Source organism: Ranitomeya variabilis, chromosome 5 (assembly GCF_051348905.1).
Source record: "Ranitomeya variabilis isolate aRanVar5 chromosome 5, aRanVar5.hap1, whole genome shotgun sequence".
Classification (NCBI taxonomy): Eukaryota; Metazoa; Chordata; class Amphibia; order Anura; family Dendrobatidae; genus Ranitomeya; species Ranitomeya variabilis.
In genome coordinates this window covers 246,546,628-246,573,662 of record NC_135236.1, presented here as the reverse complement: position 1 = coordinate 246,573,662, position 27,035 = coordinate 246,546,628, and the positions used below count along the sequence as shown (strand labels likewise).

The 27,035-nt window shown below is 43.0% G+C and overlaps 1 protein-coding gene across 1 annotated transcript in view; it reads left to right on the top strand.

Annotated features, from left to right (window-relative positions):
• LOC143775622 (long-chain fatty acid transport protein 2-like) overlaps positions 1 to 17,548 on the top strand; it is a 370,792-nt gene extending 353,244 nt beyond the window's left edge. Inside the window, exons 10-11 of the mRNA XM_077263969.1 lie at positions 5,952 to 6,082; positions 15,948 to 17,548. Coding sequence (XP_077120084.1) covers positions 5,952 to 6,082; positions 15,948 to 16,124 — 308 coding nt within the window. The 3' untranslated portion in view covers positions 16,125 to 17,548. The remainder of the gene's footprint in view (positions 1 to 5,951; positions 6,083 to 15,947) is intronic.
• Positions 17,549 to 27,035: the final 9,487 nt, after the last annotated feature.

Genomic DNA, 27,035 nt, shown 5'->3' with positions numbered 1-27,035 from the left:
TGGAAACCATAACAGTTGTTCCAGTAGTTTTGAGGAATAGGAGAGAAGTGATATGGGGCGATAGATGGGTGTGATTGAGGCATGTTTAATGCATGAGGAAAAGACACCAGTTGTTAGAGACAGGTTAAAGAGATGGGTTAGCTTTGGGATGAAGACTGTAGTGAGGTTCTAGATAACGTGGGACGGGATCAAGACAAGTGTACAGGTGGCGAGATGTAATATGGAACGTAGAGAAGAAAGTCTATCTTCTGTAATGGCGGACAAGCTGGTTTTGGAAGAATAGAGTTGACTAGTTATGATGAGGGGCTGTGTGGACTGTAGGCCAAAGCTTATTCTGATGTTCTCAATTTTCTGCTTGAAGATTGAAGCAAAATCTTCAGCTGACATGAAGAGGAGAGGAAGGAGGTGCTCTGGGATGGAAGACAGAATTGAAAGTGTTGAATAGTTGCTTACGATTGTGAGACATGGAGGATATGAGAGACTAGAATTAGGTTTGTTTTGCAGCAGTAAGTGTGGACTTGAAATTGGTGAGGGGCAGTTTGTATGCACTTGGAAAGGAGAGGGAAGAGAATGTGAGTAGGTTGAGGTCAGACATGCAGAGAGGTAAGTTAGAGATGTTAGCTAGGGAAGAGAGGCTGGTGAAGATGAGGTCCAGCTGTGGCCAACTTATCAATATGTATTCTACTTCACAGTGGCAATGGGTTGGTATTGTAGACCATTCTGAAATGAAGACAAGCACAAAACATTTTATTTTAAAGTTATTTGCCATGTCAATAATTCTTTATTAATATGATAAATGAATTTTGCAAGAGGACCAGTTAAGTATAGCACACTGTTTTGTGCCTTGGAAATAGGAAAACAAATCAACAGTTACTACTCAGATAAAGTTACATTAAAAATTGTCTTTATATACAGTGTATGTTTAACAGCAATTCCAAAACAGTTGAATAAAATGTAATTACAATACAAATGTAATGATTTGTAGATCTCACTATAGCCACAATTTTATTCACAATATAGAAAACAGATCAGAAGGTGAAAAGTTAGACATTTTTCCGTTTAATATGAAGTACTTAACTCATTTAGAAATTGATGGCAGGAACACATCTCAAAGTTGAAAAAGAGCCATGACTACTATTTTGTAATGCTAAGTTCACAATTAGCATCTCTGTGCGCAGCGTATCATCTGCATGCGCAAATGTGTGCCAAAATGCATTCAAACGCATGGTAACGCTGCGTTTTTTATCCGCATCAGCTTACGCATGATGCAAAAAATGCTGAGTTTGCATTATTTTGTATGCGTTTTTGCCTGCGTTTGCGTTGATTATGCGCATGTGTTCAATATTTCCAAGAGGGCGTGTCTCAAAGGACGTGTCCTGGACATGCGCAGTCCGAAATACGCAAGCGCATCAAACGCATGCGTATGAGCTAATGTGATGTTTTGACACACTCTTTCGCAAGCGTATGTCTGCGCTAAATTGACGCCTCAAAAATGCAACATGCTGCGTTCGCTGCACACCGCGAAATGATGCATGCATACGCATCCGTATGCGAATGCATGCTAACGCATGTCCCTGCGTACACAATGTTAAATATATGTATGCAAGATGCATACAGATCGGTACGCAGGTACAGTATACGCTGAGCACACATACGCTAATGTGAACCCAGCCTTAAAGGGAACCTGTCACCCCCCAGGCATTTGTAACTAAAAGAGCCACCTTGTGCAGCACTAATGCTGCATTCTGACAAGGTGGCTCTTTTAGTTCTTGTTCCTGCCTGAAAGAATCGTTTATCAAATTTGTCCCTCATACCTTGAAATCGCCAGGGGGCAGGTCTTTCCCCCCTAACACAGATGAACCACAGCCGTCACTCAGGGCCTCTGCGCACTGGGCGCGACCTCCTCTTCCTTCATTAGCGACCCCAACGCCTGCACTGTAAGTTCGAAGGGAAGCGCAACTGCGTTTTTTTTCGGGCATGCGCAGTTGTGCTGCCCTTCGAACTTACAGCGCAGGCGCCGGGGATGGTAATGAAGGAGGAGGCGGTGCCCGGCGCACAGAGGCCCCGAGTGACGGCTGTGGTGCATTTGTGTTAGGGGGGAAAGACCTGCCCCCTGGCGATTTCAAGGTATGAGGGACAAATTTGATAAACGATTCTTTCAGCAGTGGCAGGAACAAGAACTAAAAGAGCCACCTTGTCAGAATGCAGCATTAGTGCTGCACAAGATGGCTCTTTTAGTTACAAACGCCTGGGGGGTTGACAGGTTCCATTTAAATACTGTTTTTAAAGGTCTGTGAAGTGAGGAGACCAATTGTTGGATTTTGGGGAGCAAAATATTCCCCATTCTTATTTGATGTAAAATTTTAGCCGCTCAACAATCCTGGGTCTTCTGTGCTGGATTTTTTGTTTCATAATGCTGCAAATATTTTATATTGGTTAAATGTCTGGATTGGAAGAGGCCAGATCATCACTTGAACTCTTCTTCTGTGAAGCCATGCTATTGTGATGGATGCAGTATGTGGTTTAGCATTGTCTTGATTAAAGGGAACCTGTCACCCTCCTGGCGTTTTTAACTAAAAGAGTCACCTTGTGCAGCACTAATGCTGCATTCTGTCAAGGTGGCTCTTTTATTTGGGGTTCCTTCCAACGCTGCAATATTCATTTTTTTAATTTGCCCGCCATACCTGTAGTCTGTCTGGGGGGCATGTCTTTTCCCCCCGGACACAAACACCTCCCAGCCATCACTCGCTGGTCACCGCCTCCTGTGCCTTCATTAACGTGCCTGGCGCCTGCGCTGTAAGTTCCTTTTTCAGGCATGCGCAGTTTGCGCTGCCCTTTGACTCACATCACATGATGGGGACTTACAGCGCAGGTGCCGGGGATGTTAATGAAGGCACAGGAGGCGGTGCACGGAGGGGCCGAGTGATGGCTGGGAGGCGTTTGTGTCCAGGGGGAAAAGACATGCCCCCCAGACAGACTACAGGTATGGTGGGCAAATTAAAAAAAAGAATATTGCAGCTTTGGAAGGAACCCCAAATAAAAGAGCCACCTTGACAGAATGCAGCATTAGTGCTGCACCAGGTGGCTCTTTTAGTTTAAACCGCCAGGTGGGTGACAGGTTCCCTTTAAATATACAAGGCCTTTCCTGAAGTAGATGTTGTCTGGATGAGAGAATATGTTGTCAATAGTGTTGGTCATTCCGATACCACAAGTATCGGGTATCGGCCGATACTTGCTGTATCAGAATTCCGCTACCAAGTTCCGATATTTTTGTGATATCGGAAATCGGAATCGGAAGTTCCCAGTGTATGGTTCCCAGGGTCTGGAGGAGAGGAGACTCTCCTTCAGGCCCTGGGATCCATATTCATGTAAAAAATAAAGAATTAAAATAAAAAATATGGATATACTCACCCCTCCGGCAGCCCCTGGACCTTACCGATGTAACCGGCAGCCTCCGTTCCTAAGAATGAGGAGTTTAGGACCTGCGATGATGTCGCGGCTTGTAATTGGTCGCGTGAGCGGTCACATGAGCGGTCACGCGACCAATCACAAGCCGCGACGTCATTGAAGGTCCTAAACTCCTCATTCTTAGGAACGGAGGCTGCTGGTTACATCCGTAAGGTCCAGGGCTCGTCCGAGGGCGAGTATATCCATATTTTTTATTTTAATTCTTTATTTTTTACATGAATATGGATCCCAGGGTCTGAAGGAGAGTTTCCTCTCCTTCAGACCCTGGGAACCATCCAGGATACCTTCCGATACTTGTGTCCCATTGACTTGCATTGGTATCGGGTATCGGTATCGGCGATATCCGATATTTTTTGGATATCGGTGGATACCATCCGATACCGATACCTTTGAGTATCGGAAGGTATCGCTCAACACTAGTTGTCATAAAACTTCTATACAATGCTCAACAATGATAGTCCCTTTCAAGATGTATGACCTACCCATGCCATAGGCACTAATGCAATTCCATAATATCAGAGATGCAGGCTCTTGAACTGTTCATGATACAAACTGCATGGTTACTTTCCTCTTCGAGCCCACATGTCACAGCATCCTTTGTTTCCATAAAGAATTTCACATTTTGATTCATCTCACCACAAAACAATTTTCCATTTTGCCTCAGTCATTTTAGAATATGGCAGCATTTATGGATTGGGTTGATATATGACTTCTTTACTGCAAATCAATGATATCACAAAGTATTACTGAGCCCACACACTGACTTGCACTAGCTTTTAATCTTTTAATACTGGTTTTTAATGCAGTATCGTCTGAGGGTTGTAGATCATGAGCATCCAGTATTGACAGCTGGCTTTGTCCCTTGTGCACATGGATTTCTTCAGAATCTCTGAATCTTTTGATGACATTATGTACTGTAGATCATGGCATATTCAAATTTTTTGCAATTTTATGTTAAGGAACATTTTTGTGAAACTGTTTCACACTTATTAGACTCAATTCTTCACAGATTGGTGAACCTCTGACCATCTTTGCTTCTAAGACTCTGCTAAACATGCTCTTTTTATACACAGTCATGTTTCTTAGACAACATTCATGTGACACATCCTAATGCTGTCCATTTGTTTCTCAAACATTGCGCTGAGCCATTGAGTTTAATTGAACCACACACACATTGGTTTTAAGAATGAATCTGTGTCTCCAGGAAACTTAGCACATTCTATTTTGCAGATTAGACTCAGCCATTAAAATATATGGAGATCAATGGCATACCAGTAAAAGTAGGAAGACATACTTTGTACTTCAGAGTTCTTGCCTAGATTCATCTATTTATAACTGATCCATTGTGAAGAGTCAATGGATAATAAAGTTCAGTCTACCTGATTCAGTGAAAAAAAGGGCTGAGAAAAGCTGATGCATCTAAGATGACACATGGAAAAAAACTGATCTGTTTAGATTCCTTAGATTTCACGTGTGAATCTAATTTTAGTTAAAAACTGACCCTCCAGCTATATTTCATTAGTATCACTTATGTTTCCTGCATTTTGCTAACCCTGTCCCAACTTTTCTTAGATGTGATGCTGCCATAAATTTCTAAGCAGGTTTTTTAAAACAAAATGGAAAATGTCTAATTCTTACCTTCTGAACTGTATTTTACATTCTGTTGTCATAAAATATGCTTATAAAAGATTTTTTTTTACAATTTACACAGGGTCCCAACTTTTTTGGCATTGGAGTCGTAAGACAACTTTACTGTAATGCAAGATGAGTTTTTATATCTACATTTTCATCCCAAGCTGTTTTTAAGAAACAATCCTGTGATTTATAATTATAATTATAACCTACATACGGCAGCAGCTTTAGACATGTACCTGACTATTGTGTTTAATGGACAACTTGGCAATGTTAAAGGGAACCTGTCACCCCCCCCCAGTCGTTTCAAACTAAAAGAGCCACATTGTGCAGCAGTAATGCTGCATTCTGACAAGGTGGCTCTTTTAGTTCTGGGTGCTGTAACTTAAAACTGATTATTTCTCATAATTTGTCTGAAATACCTGCTCCTCAGTCAAGTGGGCCGGCATTTCCCCCCTGCTTCAGACAGCACACAGCTGTCACTCACATCTTCTTGGAGCCGGGCGCTGCCTCCTCCTCGCCACTATTTTCAAAAGTAGCCGGCGCCTGCGCTCTTATCCCCTGCCTGGTGCAGGCTCAGTGAATGCTGGCCGTCTTTCCTCATATGCAGTCCAGCTGACTGCGCCTGCACGGCCGCCCTGCTTCTGATTCCCAGCCCCACAGTGACTTATGATTTATTCACATTGCGGGGCTGGGCATTACTGCTGCACAAGGTGGCTCTTTTAGTTTAAAATGACTGGGGGGGGGGTGACAGGTTCCCTTTAACGCATTCTTCCACATTGTTCACATCCTTACAAGACTCAGAGGCAGTATGGATATAAATGTTTATGCTAACATTCCTCCTCTTCTAGATCATGAAGGTAGAGTTGGAATGGTTTCCATTAAACTTAAAGATGGAAAAATGTTTGATGGGGATGCAATGTTTTCACAAGTTACTGAACATTTACCCAATTATGCTAGACCTCGATTTGTAAGAATACAGGTAAGACCATCTTAAGCGCATAGGAATACATGCAGCCGCACGCTCCGCTCCTCTGTGCGAGGTGCAGTGCCGGGTATTGCCGTGCGAGACTCGTCCGAGTCTCTTGCAAGTGAGTATGAGCCCTAAAAGTGAATCACTCCTTTAAAGCAGAGTTGTTAGCTCTCTTCATTTATCTATTTTTAGTAATTACTTGCAAGAGTATCTCAAAACTATACATTGTGTAGTTCCTCTGTTATTTCTCCTGGACATGTGTGACAAACAGATGAGTTTGGTACTTTCTAATCTATGCCAACAGTGTAGTGACACTCTTAATTTACATTGGTAATGGTAATGACCAGTTAATGACTAGGTTCAACAAAATTTACACAAACATAATACTACCACTTTACAAAAAGTTAGTGTGACCTCACCTGGAATATTCAGTTCAGTTGTAGGCACAGTTCTTATTGAAGGGAGAGTGCTTGTCCAAGGCTGTGTGTGCTTTGAAAAATTTGTCTAGATTCAGTTAGTCATCCATACAGTATTAGGTGCCTTGGTTAAATTTTGGTGGTATATAACACTCCAAAAAAACATTGATAAATTCTTCTTGATTCTATTACTCATCTTTAGAGTATTATATGCTTTGTGGTACATTTTTGTGGTATATAACACTCCAAAAAAGCATTGAAAATGTTTTATTGTTTCAATTACTCATCCATAGAGTATTACGTGCCTTGTAGTACATTGTGTTGGTATATAACACTCCTAAAAAGCATTACTTTTTTCATTGTTTCAATTACTCATACATAGAGCATTACATACTTTGTGGTACATTTTGGTGGTATGTTACACTCTAAAAAAGCATTGAAAAATTCTTCATTCAATTAGTCATCCATACAGTATTACATGCTTTCAGTTAAATTTTGGTGGTATTTAACACTCAAAAAGGCGTTGATAAATATTTCTTGTTTCAACTACTCATCCATAGTGGATTACGTGCATTATGATAAATTTTGGTGATATATAACACACCAAAAATGCTTTGACTTTTTTTGTTGTTTCAATTACTCATTCATACAGTTTTATGTGCTTTTTGGTACTGTTTTGTGGTGTAAAACACTCAAAAAAAGCACTGACATTTTTTCTGGATTCAATTACTCATCCATAGAGTATTACGTGCTCTGTGGTACATTTTGGTGGTATATAACACTCCAAAAAAGTTTAGAAAATGTAGTTTGGATTCAATTAGTCATCCATAGAGTATTACAGTGCCTTGCGAAAGTATTCAGCTCCCTGGAACTTTTCAACCTTTTCCCACATATCACGCTTCAAACATAAAGATAACAAATGTAAATTTTTGGTGAAGAATCAACAACAAGTGGAACACAATTGTGAAGTTGAACAAAATGTATTGGTTATTTTAAATTTTTGTGGAAAATCAAAAACTGGAAAGTGGGGCGTGCAATATTATCCGGCCCCTTCAACTTAATACTTTGTTGCGCCACCTTTTGCTGTGATTACAGCTGCAAGTCACTTGGGGTATCTCTCTATCAGTGTTGTACATCGATAGACTCAAATTCTTGCCGATTCTTCCTTGGCAAACAGCTCGAGCTCAGTGAGGTTTGATGGAGATCATTTGTGAACAGCAGTTTTCAGCTCTTTCCACAGATTCTCGATTAGATTGAGGTCTGAACTTTGACTTGGCCATTCTAAAACCTGGATACATTTATTTGAGAACCATTCCATTGTAGATTTTGCTTTATGTTTAGGATCATTGTCTTGTTCAAAGACAAATTTCCATCCCAGTCTCAGGTCTTTTGCAGACTCCAACAGGTTTTCTTCAAGAATGGTCCTGTATTTGGCTCCATCCATCTTCCCACCAATTTTAACCATCTTATCTGTCCCTGCTGAAGAAAAGCAGGCCCAAACCATGATGCTGCCACCAACATGTTTGACAGTGGGGATGGTGTGTTCAGGGTGATGAGCTGTGTTGCCTTTACGCCAAACATATCGTTTGACATTGTTGCCAAAAAGTTCGATTTTGGTTTCATCTGACCAGAGCTCCTTCTTCCACATGTTTGGTGTGTCTCCCAGGTGGCTTGTTGCAAACTTTAAATGACACTTTTTATGGATATCTTTGAGAAATGGCTTTCTACTTGCCACTCTTCCATAAAGGCCAGATGTGTGCAGTGTACGGCTGATTGTTGTCCTATGGACAGACTGTCCCACCTCAGCTGTAATCTCTGCAGTTTATCCAGAGTAATCATGGGCCTCTTGGCTGCATCTCTGATCAGTCTTCTCCTTGTTTGAGATAAAAGTTTAGAGGGACGGCCAAGTCTTGGTAGATTTGCAGTGGTATAATACTCCTTCCATTTCAATATGATCGCTTGCACAGTGCTCCTTGGGATGTTTAAAGTTTTCGAAATAATTTTGTATCCAAATCCAGCTTTAAACTTCTCCACAACAGTATCACGGACCTGCCTGTTGTGTTCCTTGATCTTCATGATGCTCTCTGTGCTTCAAACAGAACCCTCTGGCTATGACAGAGCAGGTGCATTTATACAGAGACTTGATTACACACAGGTGGATTATATTTATGCTTTGTGCAAAAAGAAAAAAAAAAAAGAGCATGAACCGCACATCCCAAAATCATACGTTGATCTAAAGCCGCTAGGCAAAAATTTAAATACTGAACATGAGGTTTTCAGTTTAACATTCTGATCAGACTGTATGAAGCCCACTGCCCCTTCACGGCAAACGTCGTAGTGGGTAATAACGCCCTAACGGAGCGGAGCCATGCGGCGACCACCACCGCAGCGGCCATGCACCATCAGGGCAGATGGCCTGTTGCCCCACAGCACCCATGCTGCGAGACTGAGCCCCCAAGACTCCAGACCGCGCCGCCCCACCAGCACAAAGCCACAGCAACAATGGCCGCCACACAGCACCAGCACCAAAATGAAAGGAGCATTTAAACTCACCTTCCTCCAGCTCTTCAGTGAGAGCCAAAATGGGCTAGACCCCTTACTTTGCAGTCTCCTGCTAATTAAAATCACCTGAGCCAAATGGGAGGAGTGCTGGTCCAGAAAAAGACAAGTACATGCTTTGTGCAAAAAAACAAAAAAAAAAAAAGAGCATGAACCGCACATCCCAAAATGATACGTTGATCTAAAGCCGCTAGGCAAAAATTTAAATACTGAACATGAGGTTTTCAGTTTAACATTCTGATCAGACTGTATGAAGCCCACTGCCCCTTCACGGCAAACTTCGTAGTGGGTCCTAACGCCCTAATGGAGCGGAGCCGTGCAGCGACCACCGCCGCAGCGGCCATGCACCAGCAGGGCAGACGGCCTGTTGCCCCACAGCACCCATGCTGCGAGACTGAGCCCCCAAGACTCCAGACCGCGTCGCCCCACCAGCACAAAGCCACAGCAACAATGGCCGCCACACAGCACCAGCACCAAAATGAAAGGAGCATTTAAACTCACCTTCTTCCAGCTCTTCAGTGAGAGCCAAAATGGGCTAGACCCCTTACTTTGCAGTCTCCTGCTAATTAAAATCACCTGAGCCAAATGGGAGGAGTGCTGGTCCAAAAAAAGACAAGTACATGCTTTGTGCAAAAAGAAAAAAAAAAAAAGAGCATGAACCGCACATCCCAAAAACATACGTTGATCTAAAGCCGCTAGGCAAAAATTTAAATACTGAACATGAGGTTTTCAGTTTAACATTCTGATCAGACTGTATGAAGCCCACTGCCCCTTCACGGCAAACCTCGTAGTGGGTCCTAACGCCCTAACGGAGCGGAGCCGTGTGGCGACCACCGCCGCAGCGGCCATGCACCAGCAGGGCAGACGGCCTGTTGCCCCACAGCACCCATGGATTATATTTATCATCATTAGGCATTTAGGACAACATTGGATGATTCAGAGATCCACAGTAAACTTTTGGAGTGAGTTTGCTGCACTGAAAGTAAAGGGACCGAATAATATTGCATGCCCCACTTTTCAGTTTTTGATTTTCCACAAAAAATTAAAATAACCAATAAATTTCGTTCAACTTCACAATTGTGTTCCACTTGTTAATTCTTCACCAAAAACTTACATTTGGTATCTTTATGTTTGAAGCATGATATGTGGGAAAAGGTGCTCTCTGTTACACTAGGTTGGTTTATAACACTCCAGAAAGCAATGAAATTTTTTCTGGATTCTATTACTCATCCATACAATGTAACATGCTTAGTGGGCGACAAAGATAGCAGAATCCTGTGAGACACCCGAGGGAGCGACCAGAAAATTATCGGAGCCAGACCAAGCTGATGTGGCGGAGGTGGCAGGAGCCTGTGGTCCTGAACCGACCACTTTCCCTGAATCACCAAGATCCGTATCAAGGCCGCAGCCTTTACCACTGGGGTTCTTGTGGTCTGCGAATGGGAGAGCTAGGATCCAGCAATTGGTAAATGGACTGTAGGGCCTAGACTGAATGGAGAGAGAAGGAGGCAAGCCAGGGCTGGAGAAACACTAGTGGTATGGCTAGCCGCAAGATATCGACAGTTGACATTCTGGGGGGTCATTACGTATGACCAGCAGTGGAGATGGGGGTCCATAGAAGAGTTTGGTACCAGTTATTACATCTTGTTCAACCAGCAGGCAATGCAGATGGAACACTTGTGTCGAAGGCTGCAAGAGCTGACAAATTTAGTCCTTCAGCACTCAGACCCAAGCTGCCACTATTTCTCCCGGAGTGGCATGCCCGCCTTATACCAGAATGTGTCCAGGAACATCACCTGTGTCCTTACCAATGTGGTTACTGGGATTATCCACTTAATGACTGACATATGGAGAAGCGTTTGTGGCCAGGGATGCTGCATTTAACAAACAGCACACTGAGTGAACATTGTGGAGGTTGGGGCCGAGTACCACCCTGGCATGAAACATGTATTACTGATGCTGAGGATGAAAGGCCCACCTCTATAAGGCTTTCCTAAACCTCATACCCCAGTTCCTGCACTCCCTTCTGTTCCTCCTCATCCTCCATATCTGATGTGCTATCTCAGAGAACGCCGTCCAGGTCAGTCAGAAGTTCTGCAGCACTGCCTCAGCAAGCGGCAACAGGCTTTGCTAAAGCAAATTTGGAGACAAACCGCACACTATGACACAGTTACTAAACCCCTTCCCGACCTGTGACGCCACGTAGGCGTCATGAAAGTCGGTGCCAATCCGACCTGTGACGCCTATGTGGCGTTATGGAGGGATTGTGCCCCTGCAGATCGGGTGAAAGGGTTAACTCCAATTTCACCCAATCTGCAGGGACAGGGGGAGTAATATTTCAGCCCAGGGGGGTGGCTTCGCCCCCCCATGGCTACAATCGCTCTGATTGGCTGTTGAAAGTGAAACAGCCAATCAGAGCAATTTGTAATATTTCACCTATGAAAAGTGGTGAAATATTACAATCCAGCCATGGCTGATGCTGCAATATCATCGGACATGGCTGGAAACCCTGATCTGTCCCCCCCCACCACCACCACCACCAATCTCCTCCCCGGTCCTCCTTTCTGCCCCGTACTGTGGTCTGCTCCCCTCCATCCGCCTGTCCGCTCCTCTGTCCTCCTGTCCGCTCCCCCTGTGCTCCGATCCACCCCCCCATGCTCCAATACCCCCGTGCTCCGATCTCTCTCCGTGCTCCGATCTCCCCCCTCATACTTACCGAGCCTCCTGGTGTCCGCCCGTCTTCTTCACGGGCGCCACCATCTTCCAAATTGGTGGGCGCATGCGCAGTGCGCCCGCCAAATCGGCCGGAAGATTCGTTCCAGGTACATTTTGCAAATGCAACATGACGCCCGCAGACCATTCCATCAAAGTCTGCATTTCAAAACGCCACTGCTTCCCTTCCGAGCCCCGACGTGTGCCCAAACAGTGGTTCCCCCCCACATATGGGGTATCAGCGTACTCAGGACAAACTGGACAAAAACTTTTCAGGTCCAATTTCTCCTGTTACTCTTGTGAAAATAAAAAATTGCGGGCTAAAAATAATTTTTGAGGAAAGAAAAATGATTTTTTATTTTCACGGCTCTGCGTTATAAACTTCTGTGAAGCACTTGGGGGTTTAAAGTGGTCACCGCACATCTAGATTAGTTCCATGGGAGGTCTAGTTTCCAAAATGGGGTCACATGTGGGGAAGCTCCAATGTTTAGGCACACGGGGCTCTCCAAACGTGACATGGTGTCCGCTAACGATTGGAGCCAATTTTTCATTCAAAACTCAAATGGCGCTCTTTCCCTTCTGAGCCTTGCCGTGTGCACAAACAGTGGTTTGTGACCACATATGAGGTACAGTTGTACTCAGGAGAAGTTGCCCAACACATTTTAGGATCCATTTTATCCTGTTGGCAATGTGAAAATGAAAAAATTGAGGCTAAAAAAAATTTTTGTGAAAAAAAAAAAGTACTTTTTCATTTTTACGGATCAATTTTTGAAGCACCTGGGGGTTCAAAATGCTCACTATGCATCTAGATAAGTTCCTTGGGGGGTCCAGTTTCCAAAATGGGGTCATTTGTGGGGGAGCTCCAATGTTTAGGCACACAGGGGCTCTCCAAACACGAGATGTTGTCCGCTAAAGATTTGAACCAATTTTTTATTGAAATAGTCAAATGGCGCTCCTTCCCTTCCAAGCCCTGCCGTGTGCCCAAACAGTGGTTTACCCCCACATGTAAGGTATCAGTGTACTCAGAAGAAGTTGCCCAACACATTTTAGGATCCTTTTTATCCTGTTGCCCATGTGAAAATGAAAAAATTGAGGCTAAAAAATTTTTTTGTGAAAAAAAAGTACTTTTTCATTTTTACAGATCAATTTGTGAAGCACCTGGGGGTTCAAAGTGCTCACTATGCATCTAGATAAGTTCCTTGGGGGGTCTAGTTTCCAAAATGGGGTCATTTGTGGGGGAGCTCCAATGCTTAGGCACACAGAGGCTCTCCAAACGCGACATGTTGTGCGCTAAAGATTTGAACCAATTTTTCATTGAAATAGTCAAATGGCGCGCCTTCCCTTCTGAGCCCTGTTGTGCGCTCAAATAGTGGTTCCCCCAACATGTGGGGTATCAGCATACTCAGGACAAATTGTACAATAACTTTTGGGGTCCAATTTCTCTTTTTACTGTTGGGAAAAGTTAAATGTTAATTTTTTCCTTCCATGCGGTTTCTGCTGCTGTGTAGCACCTGAAGGGTTAATAATCTTCTTGAATGTGGTTTTGAGTACCTTGAGGGGTGCAGTTTTTAGAATAGTGTCACTTTTGGGTATTTTCAGCCATATAGACCCCTCAAACTGACTTCAAATGTGAGGTGGTCCCTAAAAAAATGGTTTTGTAAATTTTGTTGTAAAAATGAGAAATCGATTGTCAAATTTTAACCCTTATAACTTCCTAGCAAAAAAAATTTTTGTTTCCAAAATAGTGCTGATGTAAAGTAGACATGTGGGTAATGTTATTTATTAACTATTTTGTGTCACATAACTCTCTCGTTTACCAGAATAAAAATTCAAAATTTGAAAATTGCAAAATTTTCAAAATTTTAGCTACATTTCCATTTTTTTCACAAATAAACACAAAAATTATCGACCTAAATTTACCACTATCATGAAGCCCAATATGTCACAAAAAAACAATCTCAGAACCGCAAGGATCCGTTGAAGTGTTCCTGAGTTATTACCTCATAAAGAGACACTGGTCAGAATTGCAAAAAACGGCCAGGTCATTAAGGTCAAAATAGGCTGGGTCAAGAAGGGGTTAAAAGGAATAACAGACCAGGCAAATCTGTGTCTCTCGCCGCTGAACCTACAACCAGGCATAGTCGTGTGCGATAATTACTGTAATATGGTGGCAGCTGTGAAACTTGGCAAGTTCACATATGTACCATGCTTGGCCCACATGCTCAACTTGGTAGTTGAGCAGTTTCTGAAAACCTATCCTTATTTGCAAGAGCTTCTAGTCAAGGTACTCCGCGTCATCACCCAATTCCACAAGTCCGCCACAGCTGTCACCGCTCTTGCAGTGCTGCAGCAGCACATGCAAGTTCCAACTCACTGACTGTTGGCAATGCTTTGTGAGCAGCAGAGGCCAGTTGTGGAATGTCTGATCCAACATGCCCTTTGGTATTCTGGTCAGCCTCCTCACAGAACAACTGAAGAGTGGGCATGAATGTCTGACATTTGTGCCATTCTCCAAGACTTTGAGGACTCCACAAATATGGTGAGTGCCAATGACACAAAGATAAGAGCAACAATTCTGCTTCAGTGCCTTTTTAACAGTCACTGCTAACAATTAAACATGAAGCTTTGCATGCAGACCTGGTGAAGATGGAGGAAGACATGAGACAGGGAGATACTACCCAGCTTAGCCTCAACTCATTTGCTAAGTGCAGATTGGGTATCAATGAGGAGGAGGAAGCTGAGCTGCAGGAGGAACAGGAACTTGTTGCTATTGCAACAGAGACTAGTGCCCCCACAAGCTTCGTTCCATCTCTCCTACATAGGTGGGCTGAGGAGAGGAATGAGGAGAAAGAGAGGGAAGAGGAGGAAGAGAGGGAAGAGGAGGAGATGGAGACTAGTGATCATAGTAGAGACATGGAAGTGTTGGTTGTAGGGAGCTTTACACATATGGCAGACTTTATGTATCACTGCCTGTCCCTTGACCCTCACATTATATTAACCACTTTGCTCCCAAAGCCTGTTCTCACCTTTATGACCTGCCAAATTTTGCAATTCTAACCAGTGTGATTCTCAGATTGTTTTATCCTGACATATTTTACCTCGAAATAGTGGTAAATTTTGTTGATATGACTTGGGTTTATTTGTGGGGAAAAAAAGGACATTTGGTGAAAATTTTTAAAATTTTTAAAATTTCAAACTTTGAATTTTTATACCATTAAATCACAGAACTAGCGTACTTTTCGGACTATAAGACACACTTTTTTCCTCCCAAAATGTGGAGGAAAATGGGGGGGTCTTATAGTCCGGATATATTGGCTCTAGCTGTGGTGGGGAGTTTGGGGGATTGCGGTATCGGAGGAGTGGGTCACAGAGGCAGGAGCCGGCGGCTCCGGCTAACTCTTGTGCCCGCTGCTAAAGAGAAATGAATATGCACTGCATTCCATGCCCATGTGCATGGAGGGCAATGGATATTCATTTCTTCCTGGCATCCTGGTATGATTGATTGGCCCCATCACCTTGCTGGTATGATTGGCCCCATCCCAGTCCTGGTATCCATGACCCCATCAGAAAAAATTTAAAAAAAAACAACCTTTACTCTTACGTTCCTCCAATCCCTCGCAGTTGCAGCGTCCTGCTTAATGCTTGTAAGCAGAGCATGGCAGGGACATCATGCACTGCTCACAAGCAGAGCACAGCTGCCGGAATACTCGCCAGGTGTTCAGAGATCGCGGCGAGTATCCATCACTGGAACATCAGTGGCTGGATGAAAGATGCAAGAGTCTGTCTGGGTCCCAGAAACTCACAAAGAATACACACACTGATTATAAGCAAACAGGTCACATGTGAGGATGTTACCTTTAATAGCAATTCAAACCCATTTGTGTCAACTTCTGTGCATGTAATCAGGTCAAAATTACCAGGGCATGTAAACTTTTGATCAGGGTCATTTGGATGTTTTGGATTGCCATTATGATTTAAAAAGAGAAAACACAGTAGTTTGACAATAAATGGCTTCACTCAACCACTAACCATGAGAGCAGAAAAATGTTTTGGTGTTATCATTCATATTCTCTGGAAAAAGGCAAAGAAGGCAAACATTCTGCTGGAGTATGTAAACTTTTGAGCACAACTGTATAGAATCTATTGCTGTTTTGTAACTATATGTTTCTCTTTGTTTAATCCTACAGGATGCCTTACCTGTCACTAGCACTTACAAGCAATATAAAATGGGACTGGTCAATGATGGTTTCAATCTGACCTGTATTAAAGATCCGCTATACTTCTTGGATGATACCGATAGAACCTACAGGCCACTGGATCTCAAGATTTACAATGATATTTTAGGACAAAAAATTAAACTTTAGAATGATAAAAGATTTCTAAAAATGTTAGAATTCATTATAGGGAAAGATTTAAGTCATAAATCATCAATCTAAGCGTTTTACATTTCAGTCTTGAAGATGCTCCAAATTCAAACATTACTGAATTTGAGGTATCTTTCAAATACTGTGCCCCACCACAAGAAAGGACTGTAGTATAATTCTGTCATAATATATGCCATGGTATACTCTTCCTCCCTTCACCCACTTAAAAAGTTGGCAACAATTTAATGTGTTATCCAGCTGTTTGCTAAAAGAATCAATCCTCAAAGCAGGTGCACTGTACACCCTAAGGATCTCTAGTGCCTGTGGCAAAAACTAGGCAGTCATGTAACTCCAAGTAGGCAATTTGTACATTTCCAGCCACATTCTGACTAGACATGCTCGTTATTGCCCAATACAATTGAATTAAACAAGGCCATGCATGTCTCGTTGTGGCCACATATATGCATATGGAATACTTGAAGTTATGTGACCACCTAGTCTCTCCGCAGACATTGGAGAATCCAGTCAGTGTGCGGTTTGCGTGCTGGGAGGATTCAGAGTTTTGTAGTCACTAGTGTGACTGCAGATTTTTGCCAAAAGACTGGACGGCCCCTTTAAGTAGTTTTACTCCAGAACACTAGCAAAAAACACTTAGCTTTTCAAATATTAAAGAGTTGTTCCCATTTTAGCTATTTGAGGCTGAGACAAGAGTAACTCCATCTAGGTGCCAACTACAGGTGGAGTCTACAGGAAAATCCAAGTGTTGATGAGTGATGCTGTTTACATGACTCTGAGTTGTTCCAGAATTTCAGAAACAAAATAGGTCTCTGCACTATGCTGTTTTCGGAACTCCAATTCATTTTATAAAGGCAGCATGGTGGCTCAGTGGTTAGCACTGTTGCTTTGTGGGTCTTGTCTCAAAAGAGTTTGTATGTTCTCCCTGTGCTTGTGTGGGTTACCTCTAAGTACTCCATTTTCCTCCTACACGCCAAAGACATTCTGATAGAGAAGTACTGTGAGCCTTAATGGTGAACGTGGTGAAAATGTCTGTAGGCGATGCAGAATATGTTGCCATTAGATAACCAAGCATGATAAATGTTTTGTTTCCGTAGCCCAAGGTCAGGTCGTCAACTCCAGGTTGGAGTTTTTCCATTTCAGCTGTGAAACTAACAAATTGTAAAAAGTATCTTCACACAGCAGTGTAAAAAAAATATATATATATTATGGGTTGTAATTTAAAAAATCTGTGATAATAGTGCTTTGGAACTTGGAATTCAGAGTATTTCCAGGGGTATAATTTGAAAGTGCTTGTATTAATCAAATGCCATGATAAACATTAAATTTACATAAAAACTACTTCCACATCTGCTGGCTATTGTTTTAATCTGTTAATTATGGGTAAATGAATAAACTGTAGAACCAACAAAATGTATTAAAAAAGCAGGTAACAATATTATACAAATCACTTTATTAATTAAATTAATTGAAAACAAATGCTAAAAAAGCTAACACACAAAGGACATGATAAAAGTCGTATTATAAAAAAGAGGGAGGGATGTGCCATGATTGGAACTTACAATACTAGGTCATTCAATTAAGTAATAATAACAGATGTAAAAGTGCAGTGTGCATACAAATGGGTATAAAATGGATGATTAATTGATAATAATGAAGAAATATCTTAGTAGATATAAATATAAATGTCTAGTGACCAATGAGCAGTCACTGGTAGTGTTGAGCATTCCGATACTGCAAATATCGGGTATCAGCCGATATTTGCTGTATCGGAATTCCGATACCGAGTTCCGATATTTTTGCGATATCGGAAATCGGAATCGGAAGTGTGCGGTGCGTATGGTTCCCAGGGTCTGGAGGAGAGGAGACTCTCCTTCAGGCCCTGGGATCCATATTCATGTAAAAAATAAATAATAAAAATAAAAAATATTGATATACTCACCCCTCCGGCGGACCCTGGACCTTAGCGGTGCCTCTGTTCCTAAGAATGCAGGGAGTGAAGGACCTTCGATGACGTCGCTGCTTGTGATTGGTCGCGTGAGCGGTCACATGAGCGGTCACGCGACCAATCACAAGCCACGATGTCATCGAAGGTCCTAGTTCACTCTGCATTCTTACGAACGGAGGCAGACGCTTGGACCGGTGAGAGCGGGGGCCGTCAGAGGGGTGAGTATATCAATTTTTTTTTTTTATTCTTTATTTTATACATGCATATGGATCCCAGGGCCTGAAGGAGAGTTTCCTCTCCTTCAGACCCTGGGAACCATTCCGATATTTTGTGTCCCATTGATATGCATTGGTATCGGTATCGGCGAGATCCGATATTTTGCCGGTATCGGCCGATCCAATCCGATACCGATACCTTTGCATATTGGAAGGTATCGCTCAACACTAGTCACTAGATACTGCATGTATAATTATATCTATTCAGATGTTTGTTCATTATTAATAGTGCATTTATACCTAGTCATATGCACAGTGCACTTTTACTTCTGTTATTAATAATAAATTGAACAATCTAGTACTGTAACTTCCAATTATGGCACCCCTCCTGTTATGGTTCTCAATGGCAAGAGAACATAGCCCAGCATACATATGAACTAGCTCTTGGAAGGATGGAAACTTAAACTGACCATGAACTAAACCTGCCGCACAACTAACAGTAGCCGGGTAGCGTGCCTACGTTTTATCCCTAGACGCTCAGCGCCAGCCGGAGGACTAACTAATCCTGGCAGAGGAAAATACAGTCCTGGCTCACCTCTAGAGAAATTCCCCCGAAAGGCAGACAGAGGCCCCCACATATATTGGCGGTGATCTTAGATGAAAATGACAAACGTAGTATGAAAATAGGTTTAGCAAAATCGAGGTCCGCTTACTAGATAGCAGGAAGACAGAAAGGGCACTTTCATGGTCAGCTGAAAACCCTATCAAAATACCATCCTGAAATTGCTTTAAGACTCTAATATTAACTCATAACATCAGAGTGGCAATTTCAGATCACAAGAGCTTTCCAGACACAGAAACGAAACTGCAGCTGTGAACTGGAACAAAATGCAAAAAACAAACAAGGACAAAAGTCCGACTTAGCTGGGAGTTGTCTAGAAGCAGGAACATGCACAGAAAGGCTTCTGATTACAATGTTGACCGGCATGGAAGTGACAGAGGAGCAAGGTTAAATAGCGACTCCCACATCCTGATGGGAACAGGTGAACAGAGGGAATGATGCACACAAGTTCAATACCACCAGTGGCCACCGGGGGAGCCCAAAATCCAATTTCACAACAGTACCCCCCCCTCAAGGAGGGGGCACCGAACCCTCACCAGAACCACCAGGGCGATCAGGATGAGCCCTATGAAAGGCACGGACCAGATCGGAGGCATGAACATCAGAGGCAGTCACCCAAGAATTATCCTCCTGACCGTATCCCTTCCATTTGACCAGATACTGGAGTTTCCGTCTGGAAACACGAGAGTCCAAGATTTTTTCCACAACGTACTCCAACTCGCCCTCAACCAACAGCGGAGCAGGAGGCTCAACGGAAGGCACAACCGGTACCTCATACCTGCGCAATAATGACCGATGAAAAACATTATGAATAGAAAAAGATGCAGGGAGGTCCAAACGGAAGGACACAGGGTTAAGAATCTCCAATATCTTGTACGGGCCGATGAACCGAGGCTTAAACTTAGGAGAAGAAACCCTCATAGGGACAAAACGAGAAGACAACCACACCAAGTCCCCGACACAAAGCCGAGGACCAACCCGACGCCGGCGGTTGGCAAAAAGCTGAGTCTTCTCCTGGGACAACTTCAAATTGTCCACTACCTGCCCCCAAATCTGATGCAACCTCTCCACCACAGCATCCACTCCAGGACAATCCGAAGATTCCACCTGACCGGAGGAAAATCGAGGATGAAACCCCGAATTACAGAAAAAAGGAGACACCAAGGTGGCAGAGCTGGCCCGATTATTGAGGGCAAACTCCGCTAAAGGCAAAAAAGCAACCCAATCATCCTGATCTGCAGACACAAAACACCTCAAATATGTCTCCAAAGTCTGATTTGTCCGCTCGGTCTGGCCATTAGTCTGAGGATGGAAAGCAGACGAGAAAGACAAATCTATGCCCATCCTAGCACAGAATGCCCGCCAAAATCTAGACACGAATTGGGTTCCTCTGTCAGAAACGATATTCTCCGGAATACCATGCAAACGAACCACATTTTGAAAAAACAGAGGAACCAACTCGGAAGAAGAAGGCAACTTAGGCAGGGGAACCAAATGGACCATCTTAGAGAAACGGTCACACACCACCCAGATGACAGACATCTTCTGAGAAACAGGAAGATCCGAAATAAAATCCATCGAGATGTGCGTCCAAGGCCTCTTCGGGATAGGCAAGGGCAACAACAATCCACTAGCCCGAGAACAACAAGGCTTGGCCCGAGCACAAACGTCACAAGACAGCACAAAGCCTCGTACATCTCGTGACAGGGAAGGCCACCAGAAGGACCTTGCCACCAAATCCCTGGTACCAAAGATTCCAGGATGACCTGCCAACGCAGAAGAATGAACCTCAGAAATGACTTTACTGGTCCAATCATCAGGAACAAACAGTCTACCAGGTGGGCAACGATCAGGTCTATCCGCCTGAAACTCCTGCAAGGCCCGCCGCAGGTCTGGAGAAACGGCAGACAATATCACTCCATCCTTAAGGATACCTGTAGGTTCAGAATTACCAGGGGAGTCAGGCTCAAAACTCCTAGAAAGGGCATCCGCCTTAACATTCTTAGAACCCGGTAGGTATGACACCACAAAATTAAACCGAGAGAAAAACAACGACCAGCGCGCCTGTCTAGGATTCAGGCGTCTGGCGGACTCAAGATAAATTAAATTTTTGTGGTCGGTCAATACCACCACCTGATGTCTAGCCCCCTCAAGCCAATGACGCCACTCCTCAAAAGCCCACTTCATGGCCAAAAGCTCCCGATTCCCAATATCATAATTCCGCTCGGCGGGCGAAAATTTACGAGAAAAAAAAGCACAAGGTTTCATCACGGAGCAGTCGGAACTTCTCTGCGACAAAACCGCCCCAGCTCCGATTTCAGAAGCGTCGACCTCAACCTGAAAAGGAAGAGCAACATCAGGCTGACGCAACACAGGGGCGGAAGAAAAGCGGCGCTTAAGCTCCCGAAAGGCCTCCACAGCAGCAGGGGACCAATCAGCAACATCAGCACCCTTCTTAGTCAAATCAGTCAATGGTTTAACAACATCAGAAAAACCAGCAATAAATCGACGATAAAAGTTAGCAAAGCCCAAAAATTTCTGAAGACTCTTAAGAGAAGAGGGTTGCGTCCAATCACAAATAGCCTGAACCTTGACAGGATCCATCTCGATGGAAGAGGGGGAAAAAATGTATCCCAAGAAGGAAATCTTTTGAACCCCAAAAACGCACTTAGAACCCTTCACACACAAGGAATTAGACCGCAAAACCTGAAAAACCCTCCTGACCTGCTGGACATGAGAGTCCCAGTCATCCGAAAAAATCAGAATATCATCCAGATACACAATCATAAATTTATCCAAATAATCACGGAAAATGTCATGCATAAAGGACTGAAAGACTGAAGGGGCATTTGAAAGGCCAAAGGGCATCACCAAATACTCAAAGTGGCCCTCGGGCGTATTAAATGCGGTTTTCCACTCATCCCCCTGCTTAATTCGCACCAAATTATACGCCCCACGGAGATCTATCTTAGAGAACCACTTGGCCCCCTTTATGCGAGCAAACAAATCAGTCAGCAGTGGCAACGGATATTGATATTTAACCGTGATTTTATTCAAAAGCCGATAATCAATACACGGCCTCAAAGAGCCATCTTTCTTAGACACAAAGAAAAAACCGGCTCCTAAGGGAGATGACGAAGGACGAATATGTCCCTTTTCCAAGGACTCCTTTATATATTCTCGCATAGCAGCATGTTCAGGCACAGACAGATTAAATAAACGACCCTTAGGGTATTTACTACCCGGAATCAAATCTATGGCACAATCGCACTCCCGGTGCGGAGGTAATGAACCAAGCTTAGGTTCTTCAAAAACGTCACGATAGTCAGACAAGAATTCAGGAATCTCAGAGGGAATAGATGATGAAATGGAAACCAAAGGTACGTCCCCATGCATCCCCTTACATCCCCAGCTTAACACAGACATAGCTTTCCAGTCGAGGACTGGGTTATGAGATTGCAGCCATGGCAATCCAAGCACCAACACATCATGTAGATTATACAGCACAAGAAAGCGAATAATCTCCTGATGATCCGGATTAATTCGCATAGTTACTTGTGTCCAGTATTGTGGTTTATTACTAGCCAATGGGGTGGAGTCAATCCCCTTCAGAGGTATAGGAGTTTCAAGAGGCTCTAAATCATACCCACAGCGTTTGGCAAAGGACCAATCCATAAGACTCAAAGCGGCGCCAGAGTCGACATAGGCGTCCGCGGTAATAGATGATAAAGAACAAATCAGGGTCACAGATAGAATAAACTTAGACTGAAAAGTGCCAATTGAAACTGACTTATCAAGCTTCTTAGTACGCTTAGAGCATGCTGATATAACATGAGTTGAATCACCACAATAAAAGCACAACCCATTTTTTCGTCTAAAATTCTGCCGTTCGCTTCTGGACAGAATTCTATCACATTGCATATTCTCTGGCGTCTTCTCAGTAGACACCGCCAAATGGTGCACAGGTTTGCGCTCCCACAGACGTCTATCGATCTGGATAGCCATTGTCATGGACTCATTCAGACCCGCAGGCACAGGGAACCCCACCATAACATCCTTAATGGCATCAGAGAGACCCTCTCTGAAATTCGCCGCCAGGGCGCACTCATTCCACTGAGTAAGCACAGACCATTTACGGAATTTTTGGCAGTATATTTCAACTTCATCTTGCCCCTGAGATAGGGACATCAAGGCTTTTTCCGCCTGAAGCTCTAAATGAGGTTCCTCATAAAGCAACCCCAAGGCCAGAAAAAACGCATCCACATTGAGCAACGCAGGATCCCCTGGAGCCAATGCAAAAGCCCAATCTTGAGGGTCGCCCCGGAGCAAGGAAATCACAATCCTGACCTGCTGTGCAGGATCTCCAGCAGAGCGAGATTTCAGGGACAAAAACAACTTGCAATTATTTTTGAAATTTTGAAAGCAAGATCTATTCCCCGAGAAAAATTCAGGCAAAGGAATTCTAGGTTCAGATATAGGAACATGAACAACAAAATCTTGTAAATTTTGAACTTTCGTGGTGAGATTATTCAAACCTGCAGCTAAACTCTGAATATCCATTTTAAACAGGTGAACACAGAGCCATTCCAGGATTAGAAGGAGAGAGAGAGAGGAAGGCTGCAATATAGGCAGACTTGCAAGTGATTCAATTGAAAGCACACTCAGAACTGAAGGAAAAAAAAAAAAAAAATTTTCAGCAGACTTCTTTTTTCTCTCCTTTCTCTGCCAATTAATTTAACCCTTTGTAGGCCGGTCAAACTGTTATGGTTCTCAATGGCAAGAGAACATAGCCCAGCATACATATGAACTAGCTCTTGGAAGGATGGAAACTTAAACTGACCATGAACTAAACCTGCCGCACAACTAACAGTAGCCGGGTAGCGTGCCTACGTTTTATCCCTAGACGCTCAGCGCCAGCCGGAGGACTAACTAATCCTGGCAGAGGAAAATACAGTCCTGGCTCACCTCTAGAGAAATTCCCCCGAAAGGCAGACAGAGGCCCCCACATATATTGGCGGTGATCTTAGATGAAAATGACAAACGTAGTATGAAAATAGGTTTAGCAAAATCGAGGTCCGCTTACTAGATAGCAGGAAGACAGAAAGGGCACTTTCATGGTCAGCTGAAAACCCTATCAAAATACCATCCTGAAATTGCTTTAAGACTCTAGTATTAACTCATAACATCAGAGTGGCAATTTCAGATCACAAGAGCTTTCCAGACACAGAAACGAAACTGCAGCTGTGAACTTGAACAAAATGCAAAAAACAAACAAGGACAAAAGTCCGACTTAGCTGGGAGTTGTCTAGAAGCAGGAACATGCACAGAAAGGCTTCTGATTACAATGTTGACCGGCATGGAAGTGACAGAGGAGCAAGGTTAAATAGCGACTCCCACATCCTGATGGGAACAGGTGAACAGAGGGAATGATGCACACAAGTTCAATACCACCAGTGGCCACCGGGGGAGCCCAAAATCCAATTTCACAACACCCTCCCCTTCTTTTTAACCCCTTTACCCCCAAGGGTAGTTTGCACGTTAATGACCAGGAAAATTTTTACAATTCTGACCACTGTCCCTTTATGAGGTTATAATTCTGGAACGCTTCAACGGATCCTGGTGATTCTGACACTGTTTTCTCGAGACATATTGTGCTTCATGATAGTGGTAAAATTTATTTGATGTTACTTGTGTTTATTTGTGAAAAAAAATGGAAATTTGATGCAAATTTTCGCATTTTTCCAAATTTGAATTTTCATGCCCTTATATCACAGAGATATGTAACACAAAATACTTAATGTGTAACATTTCCCACATGTCTACTTTACATCAGCACAATTTTGGAACCAAAATTTATTTTTTGTTAGGGAGTTATAAGGGTTAAAAGTTGACCAGCAATTTCTCATTTTTACAACAACATTTGTTTTAGGGACCGCATCACATTTGAAGTCACTTTGAGGGGTCTATATGATAGAAAATACCCAAGTGTGACACCATTTGAAAAACTGCACATCTCAAGGTGCTCAAAACCACATTCAAGAAGTTTATTAACCCTTCAGGTGCTTCACGGGAATTTTTGGTATGTTTAAAAAAAAAATGAAACTAACTTTTTTTTCACAAAAAAATTACTTCAGATCCAATTTGTTTTATTTTACCAAGGGTAACAAGAGAAATTGGATGCCAAAAGTTGTTGAACAATTTGTGTGGAGTACGCCGATACCCCATATGTGGGGGTAAACCACTATTTGGGCGCATGGCAGAGCTCGGAAGGGAAGGAGCACCATTTGACATTTTAAACGCAGAATTGACTGGAATTGAGATCAGATGCCATGTCGCATTTGGAGAGCCCCTGATGTGCCAAAACAGTGGAAACCCCCCACAAGTGACCCCATTTTGGAGACTAGACCACCTACGGAACTTATCTAGATGTGTGATGTGCACTTTGAATCCCCAATTGTTTATAATGTAGAGCTGTGAAAATTAAAAAATAATTTTTCTTGCCACAAAAATGATCTTTTATCCCCCAATTTTGTATTTTCCCAAGGGTATCCAGAGAAATTGGACCCCAAAAGTTGTTGTCCAATTTGTCCTGAGTATGCTGATACTCCATATGTTGGAGAAAACTACAGTTTGGGCACACGTCGGGGCACGGAATGGAAGAAGTGGCGTCTTGGAATGCAGACGTTGATGGAATGGTCTGCGGGCGTCACGTTGCATTTGCAGAGCCCCTGATGTATTGGAAAGTAGACCCCCAAGGAACTTATCTAGATGTGTTGTGGGAACTTTGAACCCCCAAGTGTTTCACTAACGTTTATAATGCAGAGCCGTGAAAAAATCCTTTTATTTCCACAAAAATTATTTTTTAGCCCCCAGTTTTGTATTTTCCCAAGGGTAACAGGAGAAATTGGACTGCAAAAGTTGTTGTGCAATTTGTCCTGAGTACGCTGATACCCCATATGTGGGGGTAAATCTCTGTTTGGGAGCACGGTAGAGCTCGGAAGGGAAGCAGCACAGTTTTACTTTTTTAACGCAGAATTGCATGGAGTTGAGATCGGACGTCATGTTGCGTTTGCAGATCCCCTGATGTGCCTAAACAGTGGAAACCCCCCAATTCTAACTCCAACCCTAACCCCAACGCACCCCTAAACCTAATCCCAACCCTAACCACACCCCTAACCCCAACACACCCCTAACCCTAATCCCAACCCTAATCATAGCCACACCCTTAACCCAAACACACCTTAATCCTGACCCTAACACACCCTTAACCCCAACAAACCCCTAACCTTAATCCCAACCCTAACCATAACCCTAACCACACCCCTAACCCAAACGTAAATGTAATCCAAATCCTAACCCCAACTTTAGCCCCAACCCTAACCCCAACTTTAGCCACAATCCTAACCCTAACTTTAGCCACAACCTTAACTCTAATGGAAAAATGGAAATAAATACTTTTTTTATTTTATTATTTTTCCCTAACTAAGGGGGTGATAAAGGGGAGGTTTTATTTACTATTTATAGCGGGTTTTTATAGCGGGTTTTTGCTTGGCAGCTGTCACACACTAAAAGACGCTTTTTGTTGCAAAAAAAAATAGTTTTTGAGTCACCACATTTTGAGAGCTATAATTTTTCCATATTTTGGTCAACAGAGTCATGTGAGATCTTGTTTTTTGCGGGATGAGTTGACATTTTTATTGGTTGTATTTTCGGGCACATGACATTTTTTGATCGCTTTTTATTCAGATTTTTTGTTAGGCAGAATGAACAAAAAACAGCAATTCATGAATTTCTTTGGGGGGGCGTTTATACCGTTCTGCGTTTGGTAAAATTGATAAAGCAATAAAAACTATTTTATATAAAAAATAATTATTTTTGCATCGCTTTATTCTGAGGGCTATAACTTTTTTTATTGTTTTGTTGATGGTGCTGTATGGCAGCTGTTTTTTTGTGGGACAAGATGACGTTTTCAGTGGTACCATTTTTATTTACATCTGTCTTTTTCACCTGTAATTCCACTTTTTGTTTGGTGGTATGATAAAGCATTGTTTTTTGTCTATTTTTTTTTTTTTTTTTACTGTGTTCACTGAAGGGGTTAACTAGTGAGACAG